A 27,362-nucleotide genomic window follows, 5' to 3' on the forward strand; every position below is an offset into this window, starting at 1 on the left:
TCCTGGACGAGAGGACAATCAACCGCCAGAGAACTCCGGTGAAGCAAATGTTGATCCACTGGGAGAGCCTGGGACCAGAAGATGCAACCTGGGAAGATGTACGATTCATCCAGACCCAGTTTCCTTCATTTCAGCCTTGAGGACAAGGACTGTCTCAAGGGGGCGGTATTGTCAGTACCTCAACACTAGTTAGTTAACTGATGGATATATATGCTACACTGAAGCAAACACTTCGTCAGTTAACAGACGGCCTAGATGGAAGCGGAGCATCAACTCAAGATCAAATGGACCACGAAGATGTCAAACATGCTACAGCTGTATTATGTGTTATCTTTATTTCCTTCATTAAAACTCTATTGTAATCGGGATACTCTTATATGCCTGGCTCTGCCGTGAAGAAAAAAGAAAAAAAGTGAATCCTAAAATTAGTGTCTCCTAGCTTTATCTTAGTGTAGCTTCTTCTCCAGACCACGCGAGGGCGATTCCTTGAGATTTCCTCTTGTATCCGGCCAAAATCAAGTCGATTTCCCCGATTCCACTCCTCTAATCGATCCCAGGCATCACAACATGGCATCGCCTAAGAGCATCTCTAGCCGATACGCCATGCCGCAAACCCCAAACCAACCTATCTAGGACACCCAACGGTAATTTTAGGGTTCGATAAACATTTGCGTAGAACATAAACGATAAACGGAACTGCATATTAAAAAAATTGGCGCGCAAGGTGGAATTGCATTGCGTTTGGACAGTCCATGCATACAAATAGCTAAAATTCGACTACATTGAACCAAAAGCAACTCGAATTAGCTACAATTCAAGCTAAATTCCGCCGCCACGGGTACCTAGAACTAAAAATTGGCTCCGGGATGCTCACCGGAGCCATGTGCCGTGGCGGCGGCGCGTCGGCGGCCTCGTCACTCGCCGTCGCGGCCGAGGTCGATGAAGACCTTTCTCTACTCCTCCGCGACGAACCACCACTCCTCCGCCTTGTCCACGTCACGCTGGCTCGAGGGCGACGAGCCCGACGACGGTGTCAAGGTGGCGCTCGTCGACGAAGTCGCCGGGCGCAAGCCCTGCGTCCACACCGAGCTGCGGGAGGAGGCGCTCCAGCTCCACGTCATCGAGGTAGTCTCCGGGCTTGAAGGAGGGTGGCGGCACGTCGTCTTCCTCCATTTTCACCACCAACGCCATTGACGGGTGCTGGCAGGAGCTCGACGAAGAGGACGCCGCGGAAGAGGAGGAGGCGCGGCGGCGGTAGTGCTTGGACTTGCGCTTGGCCAAAGCGGGCAGCGCCGCGACGCCGTAGCTGCGGAACCGGTAGCTCCCCCGGATCCGTGCCGCGTCGGAGCGGATCTTTTCCGCCTCCATCTTCTCGCTGGCGGGAGGAGGGTTCAAGCTGCCGCCACGCTCGGTGGAGCTTCCGCCGCGGCCAACCTGTCCATCCCCCGCGCCCGCTGGAGCCGCGCCACGACACCATACTCGCCGGCGGGAGGAGAGGTGGCTCGATCTACTAGCGCGCATGCGATTGCTCGCCGGCGGGAGGAGGGGTGGCTCGATTTGACGTCGGCGGGAGGCGGAGAGGCAAATGGGGGCTGCCGACCACCGTATATGCGGGCTTTTCAGGGGGTTGGGCTGTGACCTGGATCCGTTTTTCAGCGGTAGGATCATACTGACCAAATTAAGAAAGTACAAGTAGAGCTATGTTTTCCTCGAATTTATCTGTATGGATACAATGGGTGAAATATAAGAATTTCAGTTCGCTTTTGACAAACATTCGAAGCACACTAAGTAAATTTGTTCCCGTCATCGTATTTTCTTATTGTGTTTCTTGATCTGCTACCGAGACATGACCTTCAAGGAAAATCAATTTTCATCATTGCAATTCCTTGGTGACACCCGACCATGATCCTACACACACAAATACGTTTCAGTTACCAAATTAGTTTAAACATGTTGAAAAACAAATAAGACACTATAGTATCTGGCAGTTTATGACTGAAGTCGTCGAGATCATCAGACAGAAATAGCATGAAACATATTTATGTGGACACTACATATAGGTAATTGAATGGCACACACTCACACAGGTGTGAAGCTCGGATGCGTCAGAACATTTGGGAAATATGTATGTTGTTGTGAATGCAGAAGAATTGAGATCATCAGACAAAAATATAAAACCTCATGTGCACAACCATGGAACTTGTTCAAAATCAGTTATAACGAGCTTAGGAGGAAGTAATCCTGCATGCCTAGTTACTTGATAAGTTTTTTAGATTGAAAATAAAAATGTTGAGTAGTTCATTATTTTTATATTTTTGATTACAATTTTTAGCAATATGTACTCCATAATACATACCATGTTAGCATTAAATCTTAATAATTAGAAAACGAGAGAAAGGACATGGAATTCGCTGGCTATTACCTTCTTGTGCCCTTTATACATCCGAAAGCATAAACTGCACCGAGGTTGAAACCAATTATGTTCTCGAGCCTGTAGGGAGGCCCGCATTAGATAGAGTTGCACAAGAAAATTAGTAGAGCTATATATGTATGTGGTTGCAAATGCAGACAAACTGAAGTAGTGCGTACTTGTAGGTAGTGGAGTTCCATATGCGTACGGCCCCATCAAGTGAACCTGTAATTAAAATTTGAAGCTCTGGGTGCAATCCAACGGCTGTGACACGATCGTCATGCCCTTCTAGCTCATGCACGCGTTCTTTCATCCTCAATTCCCAGATCTAATGCAGTAACAACAACAAATAAGACATTAATTATAGAACATCTAACAAAATTATATCTTGTGTGACAACTTGATATATAGTTTTATAGGATTACTAGTGTATTCTTCAGTTAAATGTAGGCATTTGTGGCTAGTGGCTACGAAAAAGACGGCACCTGTGCATTCCTGTCGTCACAGCCCGCGATCAGATGCTGCCGATTATAGCGTGTGAAGTAATCAGCACAGAGCCCATGCTCAGCCAGTTTCAATGTGATGATGCTATTGGGATCATCAGAACAAATACTCCAGATCTATCAATTAATGTAAGTGCATAAAAAATAACAAACAAATTTAGCGAATACATACATAAGTAAGAAGAACTAAAGCAAACCTTGATTGTGCCATCCAAGGAGGCACTAGCAAAACTGTCGTTGTTCTCTAGGTTAACCGTTACTTGCATCACTCTGTCAGTGTGGCCTCCAAATTCAGTGCATTTCCAGCCATTGCCCCAATCCCAAAGCTTAATCATGTGATCATCGTCCTCAGACGAAGATAACACAAATGGTGACGTTGGATGCACAGCCAAGGTTGTGATGCAACTATCGTGAGCATCAAAGCTCTTGACATCTTCTTCTTCTTCGTAATTGTACACGAGGATGCCCCCATCACGATCACCGATGACAAGCCATTTCTCCCGTGTTATAAATTTAGCTACATGAACTGCATGCAACCGGCCAAAGTAATGTACAAGTAATTTTAAGATGCTCCCACTTACATGATAGTGTAGTAGGATTTTTTTTTTCAAAAAGGGAAAATACCCCGGTCTCTATGTTCTTTCTCAAAAAGAGGAGTATAACCCCGGTCTCTACATCGGTTGATGTATACGGTTATGATGTATGAGCAACAAAGCATGCATGATTACTTAATGAAGTTGAGAAAAAATTAAGCATGCTTGCCTGACTCATATGCTGCTAGCTGAAAGGAGTTCAAGGCTGCCTGCCGTCCGGTAAGGTAACTTGAGTCAGTTTTGAAAGCATGCATGCATGATAGTATTTGTTGACATTAACTTAATTTAGAAGACCCACATACCATTGTAAGGTAGTTCCAAATACGAAGGCTTCCCGCGTGATTCGTCGTCATAATCCTGCATATAGCATTTAGCGGGGCATTAGTATTATGTGACGGTGTAAAACATATACTTGTGGCTGATACGAAAGTAGGGCAATGGTACGTATTAAACAGACTGATGCACTCACCAAGGCTCTGTTGGATGCACATCTATGAAGCAAACTTGCTGAGCATCAGGCGTGCTTATGATCTAAAATCATAAAGATTAGGTGAAACCCCTCAATGCAATTAAGGGCAAGGCAATTTTTCTTTTCGAAAAAGGCAGTCATTATTAGCAACAGCCAAAGGCCGGGAAGGGACAAAATTAAAGGAACAATTAACGAAAATCACCTCAAAGGTCGGTCGAGTTGGCTGCTTGCCAGATCACCATGGCACAAATAAAGAAAACAATGGAAATACAGTTAGACCAGCAAGTACATCGAGTAGGGTTTTCTTTTCACCAATGAAATTAATCAGTAAGGCTGCTAGCTTACCTCCGAAGATGATGTCCCTCGATCAGCAGCTGGTCGATCACAAATAACCTTCAATGTCACCTCTTGCACCTCTTCTTTAGCTTTCTTAAAGAAGGTGTCATATTTTTTGAATACGGAATCTTTATCAACATTGACGAGGTCGTATTCGTCTACTGCGGCGCTATACAATGTAAAGAAGTCAACACTGCCGCTATCCGAAGACAACTTGTTATTGCGCATTGTGTGAGTGAGGGTGTAGGCACATCTTGGTGGGACAACGCCGCAGAGCGGCTCCTTTGTCAGGTACCTCTTGGGGCTGTTGGCCACAAGCATGAATGCGACGCGGTCGTTTGCCTTGTTCTTTAGTTGCAGAGAGCAGCTGGAAGACATCATGGATGCCTTCTTATTTCTTGCTACTTCCGACGACATGGCTGCCTGGAAGCAGAGCTCCATGGGATACACTTCTAGAAGCAGCTCCGAATCTTCCGAGTCTAGACCATTTTGTGATTGCGCAATAGAGATTTCTGTTTCGTTCAGCACATGTATGATATCCCCGATGGCAGGTCTTTTGTGTCTGTCATACTCGACGCACTTCACTCCTATCTCCAAGCATTTCTGGACTTGCTGACAGTATCCTTCTACTGACGTGCCATCCACTGTTTTCTGTAGCCTCTCCCTCCATTTTGCATGTGCCTACGAAAATTAATTCCATGGAAGGCATACATAACACTCAAAATTAGTATTGTACAAGCATATTGAAGCAATTAATTACTTAATGTCGACCAGTAGCTAAAAGAAAATGATCTACACTACGTACTTACCATCGCAATAAACTTCTCAGACGACATATCATACAGTTTTCCATACATTTCCCTCCCTGTCATCAGCTGTAATATTGTGACGCCCAAGCTGTATATGTCAAATCCTTTTGTGACTATTGCCCTATGAATAAATTCCGGCGGCATGTACCCGCTGCATGTCCAGATGAGAAAGATTACAGTATTAGTAAGTGTAAAGCAAATGTACAGACCAATACAAAAAAAAAAGAATAGTCCACAGCTCAGCGGAATTTTAACTCACAGTGTTCCCCTCGTCACCATTGTCACTTGTGTCATTTCTGTACCAACAAGTCTTGCCAGATTAAAACCACCTATTTTCGGCACCATCTTGTGACCATCCAGCAATATTTTCCTAGGTTTTAGATTCATGTGAATAATATGACTCTCCATTCCCTCATGGAGGTATCTCAAACCTTCACATACGCCCTTAATTATCCTGTACTGTGTCTGCCAATCGAGTGCAGAACTCATGTCTGTAAAAATAAGCAAACATTGCATCAAAATTATTATTGTTTTATTTCCATAAAATTTTCTGAAAGATACTAGTTATGTATTATGTTGTGAAGTCCCGCTTCGGTACAGCCCCTACCAAAAGTTATAAAAAGCTAATAGTATAGTCTTTTATGGTGATATAGTTGGAATTTGGCTTTGAGCCTTAGCGCATAGCCTAATATTAATTCTAAAATTCTCTATGGCACATTCATGTATGGCAAAGGTTGGAGTAAAGTTTAGTTCCACATTGCTAGTCGAGAGATGTGAAGTGGTTTATAAAGGGACTATTCTAGTCTTTGTGAGTAAGTGAGAAGAGAGAGAGAGAACCCTCGCGCACTTCTTCCCCGCCGCTGCCCATCTCGTCACGGGTTGCGGGAATCTCGCGAGTCGCGAGCTTATGTTTCTTTCTGGAAAATAATTATACGAGTTATTTTTGTATCAGTCTCTATGGGTTTTTTGGATCCTAGATTATGTTTGACTCGGACGTAGGTTGCGGCTCAAGTCTTCTCCATCCCGTCTTCCGGTGTGCACCGAGAGATGGGACAACATGCCTCCAGAACCCCGCCTCTTAGAGACATGTACGGGTAAGGGGCGATCATGATTTTGGGGCAGCGCTCCCGCACGACTACTGGCAACACGACATCGCCCAATGACGAGGTCCCTGACTACGGTTTCTTTCCCGACATCAGCAGCCTCTATATCAACATGACTGAGAATGGCGCCAACGCCAACGTGAACCTGGGCGCCAATGCTAACGCGAATGCTCCCGCACCACCATATGCAATCTTGTCTTATCTCTTTAGATTCATGTTGCAGTTTCTTGTCCTAGCATTTGGATTAGATGCGATCTGTTTGCCCTTTCGAGATGCAGTATGTTTGTCTATTCTGCTAGTTTGAATGATTAGACTAAATCTTATTAGTATGAGCATGCTTTATTCTTTATTAGTTCGGATTAAATCATATGTTTATTTGCTTATATTTTCAATAATATATATAGTACACCTTGGAGTACATGCTCCTAGCCTTGTTCTTGTTGCCTACTTCATAATAAAACTAATTGATGGATGGCACTGAAGCATGTGGTGGCGGCGGCCTGCTTCTTTTTCTGGGCGTGGCCATCACATCCTCCCGTGTAACACTGTGAGTAGCGGCTGCATCCACGAGACCACCACGATGAGTAGCGGCGGTACCAGAAACGCACAGGTAGTCCTAAGCGAGTAGCTAGCTCGGGGATTTGGGAGGTGCCAAGTTCGTGTGTGGTGACGGAAGAACGGTAAATTGTAGGATACGATGGAACGAGAAAAACAAAAACCGTATGTAGCCATGTAGGTTGTATGGACAATACAGGCTGCATTTTGTTTATGAATCCTATATAACTAAGAAGTTGATCCCCACTAACCTATTTCTCTTAACATGCAACTATGCCACATCAACAGCTTGCCACGTCAGCGAATAACAAATTGTTTCATTAATTTTTATTAGCGATAATCACCAAAGCTTCTCATAATGTAACCAGTCGACTAGACTCTTAAATTGACATTCCAGACCATTCGTCCACTCACCGTCCTTTCACTTTTGTCTCCTCCAGATCCACTAGACAATAAATTCGTCGACCCTGCCTCCATGGCTGTTCATTTCTCCCTCCTAGCTCCATGCCTAGATCTGTTGGTCTCCCTTTCCTATATATACCATCCGGCAGCGTTTCCCTTGCGATGTCCTATGATGATTCGCGTTCTCAGACTTCACAGCCGGCAACCCCTTTTATTTAACCATCTCCCCTCCCTACTTGGCTGAAAGCTCCTCTGCCTCCGCTATTGTACATGTCAGGTCGATCCATCTTTCTATGTCTGAATTTGCATTTTATTTTGAAGATTGCGGTTTGAGGAATAGGAAACTTTACATGAAAATTACGTTTTGAGAAAAACCTCAAGGTGTTGTTTCGATCTAAGCAGTGATGTGTTGGGGATTTCTCATGCAAGCTTGTGAGAAGGTGATTGGACTTTTTAGAACCTATTAGACCGCATCCAGATTCTTAATTTTAGCATCTGAAGCTATTTGGAACTGGCCACTGATTTTTCTCATTTCCTTTTGTTTTATCCATGCAAGATGATTAAGGACAGAGAAGCAAAACTAATTTGGAGAGAGCAGGTTCACCACGCTTTAGATTGTAGTGCAGGCGGTACTAGCCAGGGGCCTTCACACGGGTGTCCAGAACATCAAATCGCACGAAAAATAAAAACGGCAAGTCTGCTGAGTTCTGATTTCTGTTTGTGGTGTGGTCTGCAAGAGCTAATATGTTTACATTCTATTATTTCAGATAGGCTGAAGACTGCCAGAGGGAGTATTGAAGTACATATGTGGATGCCAAACATTAGCCGTAATTTGTAAATCATATACAAAAATAATAACATACAGGTACTGGAACCATGGTGATTTGTGGCTACAAAAAAAAAATACGTGGTCTGTTATCTATATGTAATTATAGGATGCTACTTCGTAGTAAACTGATCATATTTATTCTCTGTGATAAGTTTTTTTGTGCATGTAGTTAACGCTGGAAGCATGTGATATCTTGCAGTATTTTTTTGTTTTCATGTACAACTATTGGTTGTATAACGTTAGTTTGAAGAAGCATGCACATGTGGAACTCACATGTTTTATATGTATCATGCTACTTTATTTGTACATCCGATATATATGTAAGACGTTAAGGACTCTACTTCATGTGTGTCATTAAAATTTGAAATGACTAGGTGTTGAAGCTTAAATGTATCGTTGTTGGCAGGAAGAATATTGTAGGCAGTGACAAAAAAAGTTACTAAGCTGTGTACTTCATATGCAGTGGAGAGAAAGATTTCTTAAGCAAAGTAATTAATTGTTTAATTTAATGGTTTGTACAACAAACCAGAGCATTTTATACTTCAGATCTAAACTTCTTATGCTTCTTTTAGTAGAAACTGCAAGCTGGGGTAAAATTTGTATTTGTGGGGTTGAATTTAATTCAGTAACTTGCTTTTCTTTCTCTTGGTATGTATATGTAGTGTTTTTATTTACACTTATTGCAGCAACACTTACTCCACAAGTCAGGTTATTTACTTTAGTTCATGCTCTATCACGGTTATGTTTGTATTCAAGCATTTCCGCAGCAACGTGCGGGGTTTTATCTAGTTTAGAAAGTAGACCACCTTGCCCCCTATCACGAAAGGGTATGCCTTAATCACGACTATTCATGCAATTAAGGGGGGTGTACTGAAACAGAAACAATGTGTTGTGGTCTCACATATACCTGGTGTTATGTACTGCTCAAGTGATCCACCTCCTACATGCTCGGAGCACACCGCCGTGTGTATATTGAGAGCAACTACATGTTTTCCATTGTATTCTGCAACAAATTCTTCTTCCTCATAACAGTAGCCAACTAGTTGCACAAAATTTGGATGATGATGGACCCTCCTGTGGATTTCAATCTCTCTTTCGATAAAATTATCATTCATTCCATGTTTGGGATGGAATTTCTTCACAGCAATAACTTGTCCATCCCCATAGAGTCCCTGTTAATTAATTTGACATTTCGATCTTATTGGGACAATTTTTGAGTGTAAATTGTACCATAGGTATGAAAACATATATTTATACTTGCATAGTTTCTATAAAAAATTAAATGCTGACCATACCTTGTAAACAGCTCCATGCCCACCCTGACCAAGTAATCGCGCCTCAGAGAAATCATCAGTTATTTCTTTTAGTAAGCCCCAGGACATAGCCGCTGGCTCCAGATCTAGTAAGTTCTCAAAGGAAGTATCTTCATCATGTCGTTGTAGTTTCAATAAGCTTAAGTAAATAATCTACCTGTGTGAAATTAATAGTGCAACTGATCTAGAGAGTTAATTTAAGATAAGATAGCTAGCACTAACCTGAAGTAGGTATGTGGTTGATAGGGGTGCTCCTGATCTTCGAAGGAAGGGTGAATTCTCGATCGTCTTGATAGAACTGCATATCAAGAAATCAATTAAAGCATGAAAACTGATGCTCACATCTCTCTCTCCCCTACCAGGTCTAGTTACTCCCTCCTGTCATAGATTGCAATACGTACTGCGGTATATATACCATTTTATCACTTTGAATATACTCATATACTCTTTATACAAATTTTCAAAGCGGACTACATGAAAAAGTTGCAAATGTGTCCATAGTTTAGTTTACCTATATCAAAGCTGAGCCACTTTGCTTTAACGACAACCATCTGGGCGCTGTTCACCTCCTCACATTTCACACTAGACGGCCACTTTTACTGTAGATGGGAAAAAATTGGTCCATTTTCTACCTTTATTTTTCGTGCTAAAACCCTGATTACTGGCTCCTCCCGGTAACTTCCTTCTATCGCTATCCGTTGTTGCCGATTGGCATGCTTTCTTGGCATGATACATGTTTTAGGTAATCGGTCACCGCTCGAGTGGGATTGGGTAAGCACACCGCCTATTTAGAACATTGATATATTTTTTGATGAAACTTCACAGATGCATAAGACACAATAGAATGTATGTCTAGAATTTTAGTTTGCATTTTTTGGAAATTTGAAAGTGTAAGAAAAAAATAGGATGCAGGCACGACTAATTACAAGTGAGAGAGTTTCCTCGTGCCCCCTCCCTCTCTCCGGTCAATTTCTCTTCTCTCCAACCATCGGCGGCGCTAGTAGTGGGGCAACGTGGGGCGGTTGCCCCCCCCTCACGGGCCGATTGTATTTGAGTATGGGCTGCCTGATGGGCCAAAAAATCTGGGCAGTGCCTGGCAGCCATCGACCATCAGCACGGGGGAACGACCGAACGAGGACGGGGTCGGGACGAGCCGCCGCTCTTGCCCCCAGAAGGCCAGAATCACCCACGCCCGCACCGCACCAGACCTCCTCCTGCCCCCAGAAATCCAGAATCACCCACGCCGGCGAGCCGCCGCTCTTGCCGCCGGCGAGCCGCTGCTCCTACCGCCGGTGTGCCGCTGCTCCTGCCGCCGGCAAGCTGCCGCTCCTGCTGCCGGCGAGCCGCCACTGGGTGATGGACAGGGAAGATGACTCGAAGAGGAAATCGATTGGGAATCGATAGCTATTCAGCTGGATGAAGAGTCAGAGGCAGAGAAGGAGAGGAATTTAGAGGAAGAATCAGAGGAGGAGGCGACGGCCACGGCCACGGCGACGGCGACGCAGCAGCAGGTTATTTCTCCCCTTTCTCCATGCCTTTCTCCACTTCTACTTGTCTCAGATCTCCAGAATCTAGTGTAGAATTGTAGCACTTAATTTAGATTTCGTTTTTGATATTGTAGGCACAATCAAATGTTAATGAAGAATTCGATCTAGCAAATGTTGTTTCTGATCCTGGAATGCGGAGACCACATTATAGGTCATTTATAGCTAAATGGTATGACCAATATGACTGGTTAGAGTACAGTGTGGAGAAGGATGCTGCATATTGTTTTCACTGTTTTCTTTTCAAGTCTTCAAGCATTTCTTCACATTATGGGCATGATGCTTTCACAAAGAATGGATTTAAATGTTGGAAAAAGGGACCAGAACAATTCAAGAAACATGTAGGTAATGCAAGCAGCATTCACAACAATGCAAGAAATAGCTGTGAAGATTTCAGAAACAAGAAGCAAAGTGTGGCATATGCTCTGGCTTGTTATGAGGAGAAATCTCATATTGACTATGAAACTCGTTTGAGGGCTGTTGTAGGCATTGTCAGGTTTCTTATGGATCAAGGTCTGGCTTTTCGTGGGCACGATGAGTCTAGCACTTCCCGGAACAAGGGTAATTTTCTTGAGTTGCTAGAGTGGTATGGCGCAAGATGCAAGGAAGTGGCGGATGTCATAAATGAAAATGCTCCTGGAAATTGTCAATTGACATCTCATGAAATCCAACAAGATATATCACAGGCATGCGCAGAAGAGACTACAAAAATCATAATGAGCGAGCTTGGGAATTCTGGTTTCTCTCTACTTGTTGATGAGTCTCGTGATGCATCGGTCAAGGAGCAAATGGCTGTGATGATTAGGTTAGTTGTTTGCTATTACAAATTCATAATTCAGTTATTATGCTCTCACAACTCACATAACTATTCTAATGTTGCAACATATTGTTTTGCCTGTAGGTTTGTGAACAAAAAAGGAGCGGTTTTGGAAAGATTGCTTGGTGTTAAGCATGTACATGACACTAAATCAGCTTCTTTGAAAAGTTCTTTGGATGCAATGTTTGAAAAACATAATTTGACAATGTCTAGATTAAGAGGACAAGGATATGATGGTGCATCTAATATGCGTGGGCAGCTGCATGGTTTAAAAACTTTGGTGTTGGCTGACAACCCTCATGCTTTTTATGTGCATTGTTTTGCCCACCAACTTCAGTTGGTGGTTGTGGCTGTTGTGAAAGGAGTTCTAGCTGTTGGTGATTTTTTTGGTCACTTAAATAAGATTGTCAACATGGTTAGTCCTTTTAGATTGTTGCAAATCGATCCATTTAACTCTCTGTCTCTATATATATGCATTCTAATCTTGTAACATATGGTTTTGCTTGTAGGTGAGTGCCTCTTGTAAGAAGAAAGATGCATTGTTGCAAAAGCATCATGACCATATGGTATCACTGCTAGAGAATGGAGAGATAACAACAGGAAGAGGCCAGCATCAGGAGACAAGTTTAGCAAGACCAGGTGATACACGTTGGGGCTCACACCATAGAACTCTTGTCCGGATTCTTCAAATGTGGGATTCAGTGATTTCAGTGCTGGATAGTATTTATCAAGTTGGTTCAAACTGGACATCATTTGACCTTTCCATTGGTATATCATCTGATTACTCTTGCATTGACATTGCCTGTGGCAACAGCATCAGTTGAGAGAGTTTTTTCAGCCATGAACATTATAAAGACAGATCGCAGAAACAGGATTGGTGATGACTGGCTCAATGATTTGATGATTTGTTATGTTGAGAAAGAGATATTTGCAAAAGTTCATGACAATCAGATTATGCTTCGCTTCCATTCATACAAGGACCGTCGAGGTCATCTACCTCAACGTTTTAGCCTTCCTAGCTTCAACATAACTTAGTGGTATGCTACATTTCCTCCATTTCTACGTATTTTCGAGTTTCTAGTGATTGTACTTCATGAATCATGAATATTGAAGCTTGTGGAGTATTTGTTTTGCTATATAGACTCCCTTTTGTGCAACAAAAAAATTAGTCCATTTTTGTTCGCCCCCCCCCCCTCGGCTCAATTCCTGGCTCCGCCGTTGTCTCCAACCAATCCATGCGGTGCCCGTGCTCCTCCCTCTCGCTCACCGTGCTTTTGCGGAATGGAATCCTGTTTATGTTCGGGAACGGTTACTGTAGCCTCTATCTACCACTGCTTGCCCAGCAGCCCCTTGCCAATTTCCATCACCTGCCGGCTGCCGCTGCCGCCGCCACTGTTTGAGGTCATGGCCGCCGCCATGGGAGGGTCGCCGGCTCGCGCCAGCGGTCAGCGGGGTCGACCTCCACCTCGCGTACGTCTCCGGCGAGAAGAAGACCATGTGCGGACGGCCGAGCAGGGTCAATCTGCTGCAGGTGGCAGGCCTCCGCCCCCGATTTCTGTCTCCCCTGCCGCCCTGATGCCCCCGAGGCGGAAATCGACGCAACTGGTGGTGCTCTCCTCTTCCCCCTAGGCGGCTAGCGACACGGAGAGGATCTGGGCGCCGTCCCTTGCTCCAAGCCTCCCCACACCAGCTCCCGACTCCGCAGGCTTTGTGTTTGATGAAATGAATGGTAACTCTGATGGATTCTTATTTACGTTGGCTGATGGTTCTCTTTAAAAATAAGTCGGTTTGTGTATGCTCCTAGGTGCTTTAAGGTCACATACATGTAATCCTTAATTATATAAGGATTTTACAATTGATTCAGTTTTATCTCATATGTTCATCCTTAGCCATTTTTGGATATTGTCAAGCCAGAATATCCAAAGAAAATTGTAAGCTTCCGAGAACATATTATAAATGCTTAGACTGGCAGTAATCTGAGTTCTCTTTTGCCTGCAACAATAGTTCTATGACATGGCATCCTTGCCGCTGCATTCCATAGTTTTTATGTTTTGAGGATGGAACATAGTAAACAACACGATGGTGCGTCTAGGTGCAAGAATCACTTCATGTTTATATATGTTTTCATGTTTATTTTCCTTGGATCAGTTTGGGTTACTCCAGTGAAATTGCCCGTCTGTCATGTAAACTCAATTACAAGCACGCCAAGAGTTGAGATGCTCTCTTTTGCTTTTCTGATGTCTGCAGGGGGCTAGAAAAGTTTGTATCTATGAGTTCAATTTTTTTAACGTGCATATCCAAATGATAATACATGAATATTTTGAACTTTCATGCCAGTCTTGCATCGTTGAATTTAAGTGCTCACCAATGTTAAATATTTTCCCGCAAAAAATTAGGTTAATTATTTTTATTTGACCATTTTCCCATGTTCCTTGCTATAATAACTAATGGACCAACCTTTCTTCTGTATAACTTGGTCTGTTCAGGCATTACATATCAAAAACATTCCTCCTGATTTTATTTACAAATCCCTGTGGGTTGTAGCGTTTTCAAAAAAATCTAAATCACCATGGCAAGTCCCATCTAGATGAATTTGCGGGATGGTCTAGTATTTATCATTTGGGGTACTACAAATATATTTTTGAAACTCATTTGTAACTTATATTTTAGTTATCGATGGACCTGTGATGGCTGCATCATTCTCTTCAATAACTGCTAATTGAGTTTACAATGACTTCGTATTTCCAATTGAAGATGCCACATTTATTTACTGCCTCATTGTTTCAGATTAGTGATCATCAGGCCTACCTCTTGGCTAGGCTCACTGCATGGGCCCGCCCACTAAATCGCCAAAAATTGGTGACGGCGATCCAGAGGGTGGCTCCGGGTAAAAAACAGCCATGGATTTCAGGCCTTCACGTCAGCAGATGCATATGTGAGGAGGCCTTAGCTTAGCTATATTTTGCTGGGTTAAGTTTATAGTCCCCAATGCTCATGTTCCCTATAAATTGTTAGTGTTATATTTTATACTTATTCGGTTCTCATTTTGGTAGTGATAGAGGGATGCGAATTGGTTCAAAGTGTTATATTCTTAACTTTGAGATGATAAGGAGGTGTTGCTTTGGTCTTCAATACATCAATAACTACACTGACATTTTGTTCTTGCTGGTTGCAGGTTGACTGGTTCCAAACTCACAGGCTGGCAGTTTACGGGTTCCTTCTCTCTGTCCTTTTCTATTGTCCATGGTTCCTCAATTGATAGCTTTTCGGTCTTCCAGTTTCTCTCCATAAACACCGCTTTTTCATATAGGGGCATGTTATAACGTGTGTTCAAATTTGATTGCTCCTCTTTGTTTTGGCGATATATTTTATCATTTGCCACACTTTTCTCTGAACTTCTATTGTTTGCCACATGACCACCACCTGGCGGTGCTCAGCATGGTCCTCGTGTTGGCACCACCGGTAACGCAGCCGTGAAGGACGGGGGGACACATGCTCGCATGCTAGATTGCACAGCCGCATAGGTAAAAGAAAACATATTTGTTCGATGAATTGATTCCATATTGGAATAATCAAAATGTCTAGAGACAATGTTTTGGATATACAGAATTCCTGATAAGCTCACAGTGCCCTTACTTCATATGGCTATTTATTTATTTCTTAAAGGAAAATTTCCCTTGGTTCTCATGATAATATTTTTTTTGTTCCTTGCATGCTACACATGTTCTATGTTATAAATTGGTGTTGCTTTCATAGAGTTCACATCTAATAGGCTAACTGCAATGGATTGCTGATTAGTTTATTTTGCGAACCAGCAAAAATTTGCCTGTAAATTTTACCTTTTGTTGCAGTTTTACAATTACAAAATATGGCATGCTTACATATGTGATTTCCATGATGGCTAATACTAAAATTATATCTATCTGTGCTAACTATTTTTACTTTTCCAATCATGGAGCATGGTGGCCTCTAGTTTTCTAGCATATGTATTTCTATATCTTGATTTTACAATTTAAGCTACTTATTGGATCCATGTCATCTTTACATCGGTTCTTAGGGAATACTAATTAAGGTAGAATATGTTCCGAATTCTCTTTTTTTCATTTTAGAGATGGAATGGCATCTAAAGATAACTGTAGAGTAGGTGTTACGGTCATCCTGAATCTTGTAAGTTGTTATAATTGTATGTGTCGAGTCTAGCAAAGTCCCTGCACAATATTTTATTTAGGCATGCAATCTCCTATTTCTCAATGGCTGAAATGAAATCTTTGATTTAATAAACCATATATAAAGTTCCGACAGTTACTATGGATCGGAGGGAGTAGCAGTTTTATCAAGTTGGGGCACCAGATTTTTGTGACAACAGAAGTAAAGAAGATCTATCATTTGCTTGGTTTATGGCTACGGATGTTATTTATTTTGTATATTTTTTGTGACACATCTTGAGATTTGATAGCACACCGCTTCTTTTATCATTCATAAAAACGTTGTGCATGTACTTGAAAAGGGTGCCTTAGTTCCTTCCCTTTTGGCAACAAGTCTAATATACAAGTAATAAGGAAACCAAAACAAGTAGGAGAAGGGAAAAAAAAAGAGTAAACTAAGATTCCGGCACATGGATCGCTGATCTCCATGCAGTCCCATCAAGAGCCAAGACTTTAGGTATATTCCAATCCCTCAAGTCTCTTTTTACCGCCTCCGACCTAGTCAATTTTCGTCGTCCTCTACCCCTTCCAGTCTCCTCTGTACTCTTTAGAATTCCAATGTTAAATGGAGCTTCTAGAGGCGTTGGATATGCCCAAACCACCTTAGTCAGTGTTGGACTAGCTGCTTGTCGATCGGTGCCACCCCTAGTCTATTACGAATTACCTTGTTCCTAATCCGGTCCATTCTTGTATGGCCGCACATCCATCGTACCATGTGTATCTTCGTGACACTCATTTGTTGGATGTGTTGTCTTTTTGTTGGCCAACATTTTGCCCCATATATCATCGCCGGTCTATCTGCCGTCCTATAGAACTTGCCTTTTAGCTTTTGTGGGACCTTCCTGTCACATAGGATACCAGATGCTTGCCGCCACTTCATCCACCCAGCCTTGATAATGTGGCAAACATCCTCATCGATATCACCATTGCTTTGCAACATTGATCTCAAATATCGGAAGGTGTACCTCTTAGGCACTATTTGTCCTTCTAATCTAACATATCCGTTTTCGCCCCCAACACCACTAAAGTTGCATCGCATGTACTCAGTCTTGGTCCTGCTAAGTTTAAACCCCTCTCCAACGTCTGCCTCCATAGCTCTAACTTCCTATTTACACCGGCCCTGATTTCATCTACTAGCACCACATCATCAGCAAAGAGCATACACCAAGGAATATCTCCTTGTATATCCTTGGTCACATCATCCATCACCAAGGAAAACATGTATGGGCTCAAGGCTGACCCTTGATGTAGTCCTATAGTGATTGGGAAGGTATCGGTCTCCCTATCACCTACGCGAACACTTGTCACAACACGGTCGTACATATCTCTGATGAGGGTAATGTACTTTGTTGGAACTTTGTGTTTCTCCAGCGCCCACCACATGACCGGCCTTGGTATCTTATCATACGCCTTCTCCAAGTCGATGAAGACCATATGTAGGTCCTTCTTCTGCCCCCTATATCTCTCCATAAGTTGCTGAAGTAAGAAAATCGCCTCCGTAGTCGATCTCTCGGGCATAAAACCGAATTGGTTTTTCGTGACATTCGTCACTCCCCTCAAACGATGCCCGATGATTCTCTCCCAAAGTTTCAAAGTATGGCTCATAAGTTTAATTCCTTGGTAGTTAGTGCAACTTTGAATATCTCCTTTATTCTTGAAGATAGGTACTAATATGCTTTTTCTCCACTCTTCGGGTATCTTGTTTGCCCAGAAAATATGGTTGAATAGCTTAGTTATCCATACTATTGCCACGTCTTCGAGGCTTCTCCACACCTCAATTGGGACATCATCAGGGCCAAGAGCCTTTCCTCTTTTCATCCTTTTGAGAGCCTCTTTAACCTCAAGCTCTTGGATCTTCCGCACGAAAGACCTATCGGTGTCATCAAAGGAGTCATCCAACTTGGGCATAGCACCCTCGTTCACATGATTGAATAACCCATAACTCCCTCCATCTGTTCTTGATTTCTTCATCTTTCACTAGAAGTTGATTAGCCTTGTCCTTGATGCACTTAACTTGGTTGAGGTCCCTCGCCTCCCTCTCATGAATTTTCGCTATCTTGTAGATATCCTTCTCGCCTTCCTTCGTGCCTAGTCTATCATATAGCTCATCGTAGGACCGCCCCCTTGCTCTACTCACAACTCGTCTTGCATTCTTCTTGGCCTCTTTGTACTTCACCATGTTGATTGTGCTTCTATCGTGGTGCCAACTCTTGTAGCACTCCTTCTCCTTGATAGCCCTTTGGACATCCTCATTCCACCACCATGTGTCCTTAGCTTCCGACTTCTTACCCTTTGTCACTCCAAGCACCTCCCTAGATACCTTCCGAATGCAGGTGCCCATCTTCGCCCACATGCTATCCACATCCCCCTCTTCGTTCCATGGTCCTTCCATGATCATTCTCTCCCTAAAGATTTGTTGTGCTTCCCCTTTGAGCTTCCACCACTTCGTTCTTGTGATTTTGATGCCTTAATCCCGCACCACACGAACGTGAAAACGGAAGTCGGCTATCACAAGCTTATGTTGCGCCACAACACACTCCTCAGGGATCACCTTGCAATCCAAACAAGCCCTCCTATCCCTTCTTCTAGTGAGGAAAAAGTCAACCTAGCTAGAGTGTTGGGCACTACTAAAGGTCACTAAGTGAGATTGCCTCTTCCTAAAGGAGGTGTTAGCGAATAATAGGTCATAGGCTACCACAAAGTCCAAGATGTCTTTACCCTCCTGGTTTTTATTGCCATACCCGAAGCCTCCATGAAGACCTTCAAACCCTATGTTACTTGTGCCCACATGGCCATTGAGGTCTCCTCCAATGTAGAGCTTCTCGTTTGTCGGTACACTTCTGACGACATCCTCCAAGTCCTCCCAAAATTACCTCTTAGCGCTCATGTTGAGCCCAACTTGTGGGGCATAAGCACTAACAACGTCCAGGACAAGATTCCCAACCACCGGCTTGACTAGGATGATCCTATCCCCCTTTCTCTGAACATCCACTACTCCATCCTCAAGGCTCTTATCTATGAGGATGCCTATGCCGTTCCTAGTACCGGCTGAACGTGAATACCAAAGCTTGAGGCCGGTATTCTCGACTTCCCTCGCCTTCTGTCCTGTCCATCTAGTCTCCTGGACACAAAGGTTATTAACACGCCTCCTGATTGCAACATCCACGAACTCCCATAGCTTCCTGCTCAAGGATCCTATATTCCAACTACCCACCCGCAACTTATTTGCCTCGGCTAGCTTCCTTGCCCTTCGCATCCGTCGAGAGAGATGCAAAGACCTTTGCTCACTTAACACTACATCCGGGCGAAGATGTAGCGCGCCACTAAGGCGGTGGCGGCCCGGCCCTTGCTCATTTAACACCACATCCGGGTTCCGATACGGCGCGCCACTAAGGCGGTGGCGGCCCAGCCGTTTCTCATTTAACACCACACCCGGCTCCGATATGGCGTGTCGCCGCCCCTAGGAATTTCTACTGGGTTTCATATCCATAGGAATGGTTGGTTTTTACGTTGGCTCGCCAAGCCTATCACAACCTTCCTCCTTTACCCGGGCTTAGGACCAGCTATTCCTAAAAGGCATAGGTGGAGTTAGGCAACAAGTCTCCTATACTGAACAAATATTTTGAATAGATGTTTATTAGCTCTCTGTGATTACATGGTTCTTTGTGGTGGTTGCGTGCCTTTTTCAAAATATAGCCTTTTTCTCGTGGTGAGCAAAATCAAGCAAACACAAAACAAAGCATTTACCACTTAATTTCATGTTGGCCACACTGATCTGGTAGTTATTATATTTTTGAAGATGTGCTTAAATTTATATTCTTCGTTGTATAACACACACTGAAAGAACTATTAACAAATAATCTATTGATATTTTTGTTATTTGTTACATACAGCGGACATAGAACAAATCACTTCTTCCGGTGGATTCTTGCTTCAGTTTTTTGACAAAATTGTAAATGTATCTATCACTTCTGTAATATTCAAGGTACAGTTAGTGCTGATCTTGTTGACAATCCCTATAAACTAAAACATGCACACATACATTAGGAGTCATCCTCTAAATTTACTTCCATTTTTCTTTCCTATGTTTCGTACATATGTGAGAATCTATATGTAGGCTGATCGTTTCTTGATTAATGGTATACGATAGTATAAAAAAGTTATTACAAAAAATTGAACATAGGGTCTTATTGAAGATCATCGGGCACGATGCCGCAACGATGAATCATCGGAGGCGTATGGCTATGCGTCTTCGCCTTGGATTTATTGGAGCAGGTCATCCATTGAATATCAGTTGCCTCTGTCTACAGAGTTTTGTTAGTGTTCTCAAATGTAGGTGCATTTTTATTTCCATGTGGACTTGTTTGTTCTAATTTCTTAGTGCTTCTTTTTCTTAGTTCCTATTGAGTTGTTGTTTTGTACCTACAAGGCCCTACATATCTTATTATGGCATCCCTCATCATATGTATAAACATTGTGGTGCCTGCTTTTGGTATCAAGATCGTTCTAAGTGCATGGACAGTAGGCATCGAATTTCTTACGACGGCCCGGCTGTTGCGGTGGTGGAAGAGTATTTATTGCTGTTTATGCAGATTGGCCTTCTCATTTGTTTGAGCTACTTCACATTGATGGCAGGTGTTGAATCCAAAAAGTTTATGCGTTTGATTCTTGAATATAATTCTATGTTTGCTTTTACATCTTTAGTTTTTTTTTCGAGAAAATGCAAAGGACTCTTTGCATTTCATTTCATTGAAAAGATAGAGGTTGTTACACGCCTCCTAAGAGGTTCTTTTGTTTTTCATGTTGATATATTTTAAGATATATGGGTTGGTTTGTCATGAGATTGGTTCTTTGTTCCCTCCTGATGATAATCCAGTTCCTAGGTTTGTCCAATTGTAAAATTTGAATGAGTTGGGACCATATAAATGGGTGTATTTGATGCAGATGATGCTGAAGGTGATCGTGTTGCTGCCTTCAATGGCCACGCATCATCTTGACGCAGGGAGGCGGAAGCTAATGCTGAGTTCGATGGCTCCCAGTATAGGCCCTGCCCTTTCACCGCAAGAAAACAACCGCACTTCAAACCCCTTCTTCCCATCCATCATCATTTTCTTCACCAAAACAGAATAGGAATGGGCATTGTCCCCAATCCCCACAACCTCCACTTACCGACCAGCATCAGCGGCACATCCACAGCTGTAACCTGCCATGAACGCAACCAGCCCGTGTAAGAGTAACACTTGCCAGAAGCGCCTACCAAGGAAGAGAAACACAACACAGATGCTCTTTAGGATGACGAGCCAGAGACATCGACCCCCTACGACAATGATGCAGAGCATTCTCCATTTCTTGCCCTGCTTGTACCACACACGACCAGCGTGAAGATGACAAGGTGGTGGAATGAATCGGCAGCTATATTCGCAGACTGCGTCGACAAATCAACGTCAATCGGTGAGGTATCCTTCAAGTTCATTCCCCAGGAAGCAAACCAAGTGGCGCACACCATGGTTTTAAAGGCGCCAAGGCGTCCCAAGGCGATGGGGGGGCGCCTCAACGCCTAGGCGCTCAAGGCGCATTGCAAGGCGACGCCTTTGAGGCTGCCTTGCTGGAAGCAAAGCATCAGCTAGGTAGGATGAGCAGAGGCAAAGCAGGCAAGAAGAAGTGCATCACATACACACACCCGACACCACCAAGGCACCAAAGGCGTCCAGATTCTTGCAAGGCGGCGATTTCGCGCCTAGGCGACGCCTTTGGACGCCTCAGAGCCGCCTTTGGACGCCTTGGGCAGAAAACAAAGGCGACGCCGACGCCTTGCCCTCCTGGAACGCCCGGACGCTTAAGCGTCGCTTAGGCGACGCCTTTAAAACCATGGCGCACACTCTAGCTAAACATAGTTTTATTAATAAGCTTTCCTGTAATTGGGACGATGATCCCCCTAGCTTCCTCTTAGATGATCTCTTCAATGATGTAACGAATGTTTGAACTCGGGCCAGCAAGTTTTATTACGCACTCTTTTCCTTACCAGGTACCCACTGGGGACTGGAAGGTTTTTAATGAGGCGGGCTTGCTGGCGTATAATATAGTGTTATTATCTCAAAAAAAGAGTAGGAAAGACTACTACCTAGCTGTTGTACTTTAGAACCAGCTGTAGACTACATCTACAAATACTATACCCTGTGCAGCGCTAATTGTTTGGTACCCTGTGCTTGACTAGACGCTACCTATCTCTCAAACGTACTATCCAAGATAAGCTATCCCATCGTACCCTGTACCCTGTGCTTGACTAGACGCTACCTATCTCTTGAACGTACTATCCAAGATAATCTATCCCATCGACCATGTAATAGAACATGACCAAAATTAGCTGCGCCGAATCTTCACTCTTTAACGGATACACATTCAAAGAGCCAAATCTATTAATTCCTTTATATAATTCTTGAAAACATTAATATCACTCCATGGGCGTGGCGTGCCACCGCAACGAGCCTTCCTAGTTTATAATATATTTTCAAAATGCTTTCATACTGAAAATACATTCTACTACCAGATGAAGTCACTCCCAAGTCTCATTTTTTTTTTCTAGACCAAAGTCGCACTCCAAAGAAATTAGGTGGTCTAAGGATTTAAATGTTGTGGTAAAATAACAGTTTTTCGTAGAAACAACGCTAGAGATGATGGTGTCGATGGCTGGTAGCTTCCGTCAAACCATGCATCCTAGCACAACCTCCCCAGAACCAGGGCCGGAGCTAACTAGATGCAACCTAGAGTAAATAAGTTTGTGCACAAGGTGAGGCTGAAGCTAAAGCGTGATGATGCATACACATCATGCGTTTGATAAAATGTTCGTAAAATTTGATAATTGTGGTCAAAATAGTCATTAGGGTTTGAGTGACTATGGAATGAAGGAGGCTGGGTAACTATATTTATTTTTTAAGTCAATTTAAAATTTGGTTCAAAACTAGCTACAGTCGAATTTGACTCATTTCAAATTCTTCATCTAGCACATTTACATTAAAAATATTTTCGATAGACATGTAATACATAATAGAGTGAATATAATGTTGGATATAAGTTGAGGTGGTATAAGATTTGTCCCCTAATCACACCATGATTTATGCAGGCTAGAATTAAATAATAAATTCCAAATGAGAAACCAAACAGAAGTATTTCCAAAAATCATATTAAGTAGTAACCTCTACATTGTACTTGGAGTTCCTCAAAAATAATATCCTAAGGTCAAAATCATAATTTGACAATTGCATGATAGAAACCTGATGTGTTTGGATTCCTAAGAAAACTAATACCTTTCAAGCAATCTATGTGTAAGTCCACTATCCTTGGTCAAATATAAATCTTAAAAACATGCGCGCCTTGTACGTATGGATAGAGGGAGTGTATGGAATGTTTTCTAAATGAAAATGTCATATGCATGTATCATGAGTAATGGTACCTGTTCATTCTGCATCCCTGTGTCACCTATCATTCTTTCGGTCTCATTCAAACTAGAAACAATATCACGTATAGAAGGTCTTTCTTGTCTGTTTGACTTCAAGCAATCTAATGCTATCTCAATGCATCTTTTCACTTGGTAGCAATATCCTTCGAGCGATGCGTGACTCAATTTTCCACGCAGCCTTTTCATCCAACTTTCACGTACCTCCACCATTAGAATTAATGTTAGAACGATAAAGACACTTAAGTCAAACATAACCCACTATCCATGGTGGAATGGACTCATATAAAAAAAACTTATCCTTACAAGTTTGACAGCTTTCTGGGTCGTCATCTCAACCGTAGAGCTATAGCCTTCATGTCCAGTTATTATCTTTACAATGATGACACCCAAACTAAATATATCGAACTCTCTTGATAATATTTGATGCTTTATGTATTCCGGTGGCTGATATCCACTGCATCATGTATGGTACAATGGTTACTTATTAGACTATGAACAAAAAACAAAACAATTCCCGAGGTTTGATTGATAAGAAAACACTTGGGCCTCTTTGATTTCTAGGATTACGAAAATGCAAGAATAGGATATGATTACATGTGCAAAACAAAGAATTATGAATAGACATGAATTTGACGAAATTTGCGGTTTGATTTGCTGGAATAGGAAAAATACAGATTCCTATAAACATAGCCAAATAAAGGTTAAGCATAGTCATTACTATGCAACCTGAGGCTTTTTCCTTGTTCTATGCGCTATGAATGTAAAAAGTAATGTTTCAGTGGATTGTAGAGTTCCTTTGTTTTTCCATTGGAACCGGATCCAAGGGAAAATTCCAAAATTTTCTATTCTTCATTACTTTGAATAAAAATGATGAATAGTGTAATCATAGGAAAATTCATATTCCGATGTTTTTCCTCTAACTTTCCTATGAATCTCTCGTGATTCTCAAAATACGGAAAACACAAGATTACATTGTTATGTCCAGGTGAATCTTACAAGATTAGAACCGACAAAAGTTGTCATGAAATGTTATTTGAAATCACAATAAAAACAAACGAATTGTTACCCGACGTATGAGAGGATGATACTATTCCTCGAAAGCATAGTGCAAAGCAATCCTTATGAAAACATTAGAAGGATACCAATCCTACGCACAAAACAATTTACATAGAAAAGAAGTCCTAAGGATCAATATCCTCCAAAATCCATGGATCTCCTTTGAATCAAAGGATCCCCAAGCGCTGGCACCTAACAGATTGTTCTCGGTACTCCCCTTTTCAAGACAATTATGCAGTCTAAATGAACATATAAAGTAAAAGAAACTAGACATCATCCATGGCTGGATATTATGTGTGCACATAAACATTGTTTTAGACCTTTAGGAGAACTTATAACCCCCACCACGCTCACTTACACAATATATGTATTCCCTATGTTCAAAAAATTGTGTATTAGGTTCTTTAAAAGAATCATTCGATCAACAATTAGACTATTAGTATGTTACAATTGTGATACAAAAGCATGGCACAAGCAAGTACTTTAGACCGATCTAGTGACACCATCTATGTCACATAAAATTTATACTACTAAGTAGAGTAATTGTTGGCTTCTCCTAACGAATAGAAATGTATTTTGAAATGGAGTATTACTCTAATCTTACAAAAAATCATTTTTTACATGTCAACTATTGTCCGGATTTGCATTGAAACCGATTCGCCAAAACCATTTAGGTCTATTCTCCAAATTCCCACGCCACCCACCTGTTGGTTTTAGTTAACGTGGTAGAATGTGGCCAGCCAGAAGAAGATGGGGGTGAGGAACTACAAGCTTCTATATTTTTAGCTGAAGATGGCGCGGAAAGGGTGGTCAGACATGGTCCGACGAGCAGAGCTAGAATGCTTACCATGTACCTGCGGGACTCATAGTTTTTCTTGTGTTTTCTTCTCCGAAGAGCTTTGCTAAACCGAAATCCGCGATTTTCGGCACCATGCTCTTATCTAGCAATATGTTGTCAGGTTTTAAGTCGAAATGCATTATAGGAGACTCCAGTCCCTCACGAAGATATTTCAGACCTTCACAGATCCCTTTGATTATTCTGTACCGTGTCTGCCAGGTAAATCCTGTGTTCTCGTCTAAAACAGTCAAAGAAAATTAGTATTTCTAAAAACTGCAGGTCTAAAGAACAAATTTCATGTCGTATGTGAAATACACGTGCATCAGAGAGCACCAACTTTAATTACCAGTAATAAGCTTCTTTAGGCTACCATTTTGTACATACTCAAAGCAGAGTGCCAGACGCAAACGCTCAGCAGTAACTTGTTTTCCTTCAAAAAGCACAAGTTCTTCCTCCGATTCGTTGCAGAAGCCAACTAATTCCACAACATTTGGATGTTTGAGCCCCCTAAGATTATCAAATTCTTTGTGGAATTCCTTATCATCCAATCCTGTAATCTTGTGGAGTACCTTCACGGCAATCTCTCCGTGATTTTCATGCACACCCTGCCCAGCATGTCTTGTTAATACTAAAAATTTAAGGTTGTGATAGCAGTGATAGTACAGTAGAAACGTAGAAATTAACTACAGTCAGTATGATTTACCCTATCTAGTTATCTCTGACATACATTTTTTAAGAAAATTGACTTGGATGTTTCTCTTCATGTAGTAAATAAAATAAAAAAGAAAGTACTATAGTTCCATTTTAACATGAAACATATGTGGTACCAAATTCACCTACTAAACTACATCTGACATATTGTTGATTAAAGCCAAACATGGTCTTGTCCATATACCTTGTAAACTGTTCCGAAACTACCACTCCCAAGTATTCGCTCCTTGTCAAAATCATTTGTAATCTGTTTTAGCAATTTGTAAGGCAAATTGCTTGGCTCGTGACGTGCCTTGTTCTCCATGCTATTGCTTTTGATGCACAAGAAACGAAAACCTTCCACATGAGAATAAACACATGTTTTCTTCTTTAATTACATTGACATAAGAAGCTTCAGACAGAAACGGTTGCAAAAGAAAAGTTATTATGGTTGCAAAAGAAAAGTTATTACCAATATGTATTCTCCCCTGCTGCTCGACCTCCCAATCTACGGTTGCAAAAGAAAAGTTATTACCAATATAAACGGAAATATTTCTGGTACTTTGTGAGGACACGCGTACCACATGCAGTAAAGTTATTGATAGCACAATGTTAACAAAATCTGTGCTAATAACTCTAACATAACTACAATGATGGAAACCTTCTCATCAGATCTACCATCTGAAACTTATCATGGAAAATAGAGCAGTTGTACTGTTAAGCTGCATACCTGGAGAATAGCTAGGAGAAGGTAAGCAACACGCCAACACGGTAGGTATGCAAGCCAGTAAAGCCTCCGTCCAAATCGACAAGGGATGCTAATGAAATGAGAGCAGCTTGGCCAGCCCTCTTTAACGGAGATGGAAGAAGGATCGAATCAAGATTTGAGATATTACAAGGACTGCCATTTCTTTATTTTAATCTAGTTGGCCAGATCCCTATCATCACTTGTATTAGTATAACGTCTACTTCAATCTCGACGAAAAAAAAAAGGTTTGGAGTCTCCTGTCCATTTTTCCTTTCTATTGCACGTTGTGCCACGTCCTGATGCGTGAGCCGGGTGTTGTGATCGATGCCACTAACACATATAAAAGTTCAAAGCTTTAAGCAACTTTAGCTAAATTATCCTAAGCATACTATATTGTCCAACCTGCAGATCGTGCCAAAGTCCACATGATGGGGTTACTGACATTACCAATTGAAAAGTTGGACTTCATATACCGACCAAGTCTTCAAGTACGTATTTTAGTTGCTAGCTAGCTGTCTATTTAAGCAAGAAAACCTTCAAAAACTTCCACTTGTATATTATCAGTCTTGTCTAGCTGGAGAACACGAAACAGATGGAATGTCAAAATGTTTGGATAGCTCTCTAGGCTCAAAATTAATTTTCACAAGATGAAATTTATTGTTTTGGCAAAGCTGTGAAATTGAGTA

At 42.1% G+C, this 27,362-nt stretch overlaps 1 protein-coding gene and 1 long non-coding RNA gene across 6 annotated transcripts; one reads left to right on the plus strand and one right to left on the minus strand.

The window, feature by feature from the left end:
- Nucleotides 1-1,699: 1,699 nt before the first annotated feature.
- Nucleotides 1,700-26,821, minus strand: LOC127339143 (receptor like protein kinase S.2-like). Of its 5 annotated transcripts, XM_051365025.2 has the most exons (19): nucleotides 26,659-26,807; nucleotides 26,401-26,436; nucleotides 26,134-26,285; nucleotides 25,585-25,843; nucleotides 25,248-25,476; nucleotides 23,648-23,798; nucleotides 23,339-23,545; nucleotides 9,545-9,620; nucleotides 9,305-9,432; nucleotides 8,917-9,181; nucleotides 5,380-5,611; nucleotides 5,121-5,271; nucleotides 4,321-4,992; nucleotides 3,809-3,863; nucleotides 3,111-3,439; nucleotides 2,896-3,030; nucleotides 2,590-2,738; nucleotides 2,423-2,491; nucleotides 1,700-1,908 (listed from the first exon to the last, which is right to left on the minus strand). In XM_051365025.2, the coding sequence occupies exons 3-19, from the start codon at nucleotides 26,251-26,253 to the stop codon at nucleotides 1,854-1,856; spliced, it is 3,282 nt and encodes a 1,093-aa protein (XP_051220985.2). In that variant the 5' UTR covers nucleotides 26,254-26,285; nucleotides 26,401-26,436; nucleotides 26,659-26,807; the 3' UTR covers nucleotides 1,700-1,853. The 5 variants fall into 5 exon arrangements, with proteins under 5 accessions (XP_051220985.2, XP_071683899.1, XP_071683898.1 ...); XM_071827798.1 differs by lacking the exons at nucleotides 1,700-1,908; nucleotides 2,423-2,491; nucleotides 2,590-2,738; nucleotides 2,896-3,030 and adding exons at nucleotides 3,976-4,037; nucleotides 4,178-4,198 and having other exon boundaries at nucleotides 3,394-3,715; nucleotides 26,134-26,254; nucleotides 26,659-26,821; XM_071827797.1 differs by lacking the exons at nucleotides 1,700-1,908; nucleotides 2,423-2,491; nucleotides 2,590-2,738; nucleotides 2,896-3,030 and adding exons at nucleotides 3,976-4,037; nucleotides 4,178-4,198 and having other exon boundaries at nucleotides 3,394-3,715; nucleotides 26,134-26,260; nucleotides 26,659-26,821.
- Nucleotides 11,016-12,413, plus strand: LOC139837487 (uncharacterized). Its single transcript, XR_011753969.1, has 3 exons — nucleotides 11,016-11,671; nucleotides 11,768-12,098; nucleotides 12,193-12,413. It is a non-coding gene; the product is annotated as an uncharacterized lncRNA (long non-coding RNA).
- Nucleotides 26,822-27,362: the final 541 nt, after the last annotated feature.

This window comes from Lolium perenne, chromosome 3 (genome assembly GCF_019359855.2).
Source record: "Lolium perenne isolate Kyuss_39 chromosome 3, Kyuss_2.0, whole genome shotgun sequence".
NCBI lineage: Eukaryota > Viridiplantae > Streptophyta > Magnoliopsida > Poales > Poaceae > Lolium > Lolium perenne.

Excerpts from the sequence above, each read along its gene's own strand:
- LOC127339143 (XM_051365025.2), bottom strand. The coding sequence starts at position 26,253 with ATGGAGAACAAGGCACGTCACGAGCCAAGCAATTTGCCTTACAAATTG. Across the intron at positions 23,799-25,247 it reads ATGAGTCCCGCAGGTACATG|TGGATATCAGCCACCGGAAT; the intron begins GTAAGCATTCTA and ends TACATGATGCAG. Across the intron at positions 4,993-5,120 it reads CTGAGAAGTTTATTGCGATG|GCACATGCAAAATGGAGGGA; the intron begins GTAAGTACGTAG and ends TAATTTTCGTAG.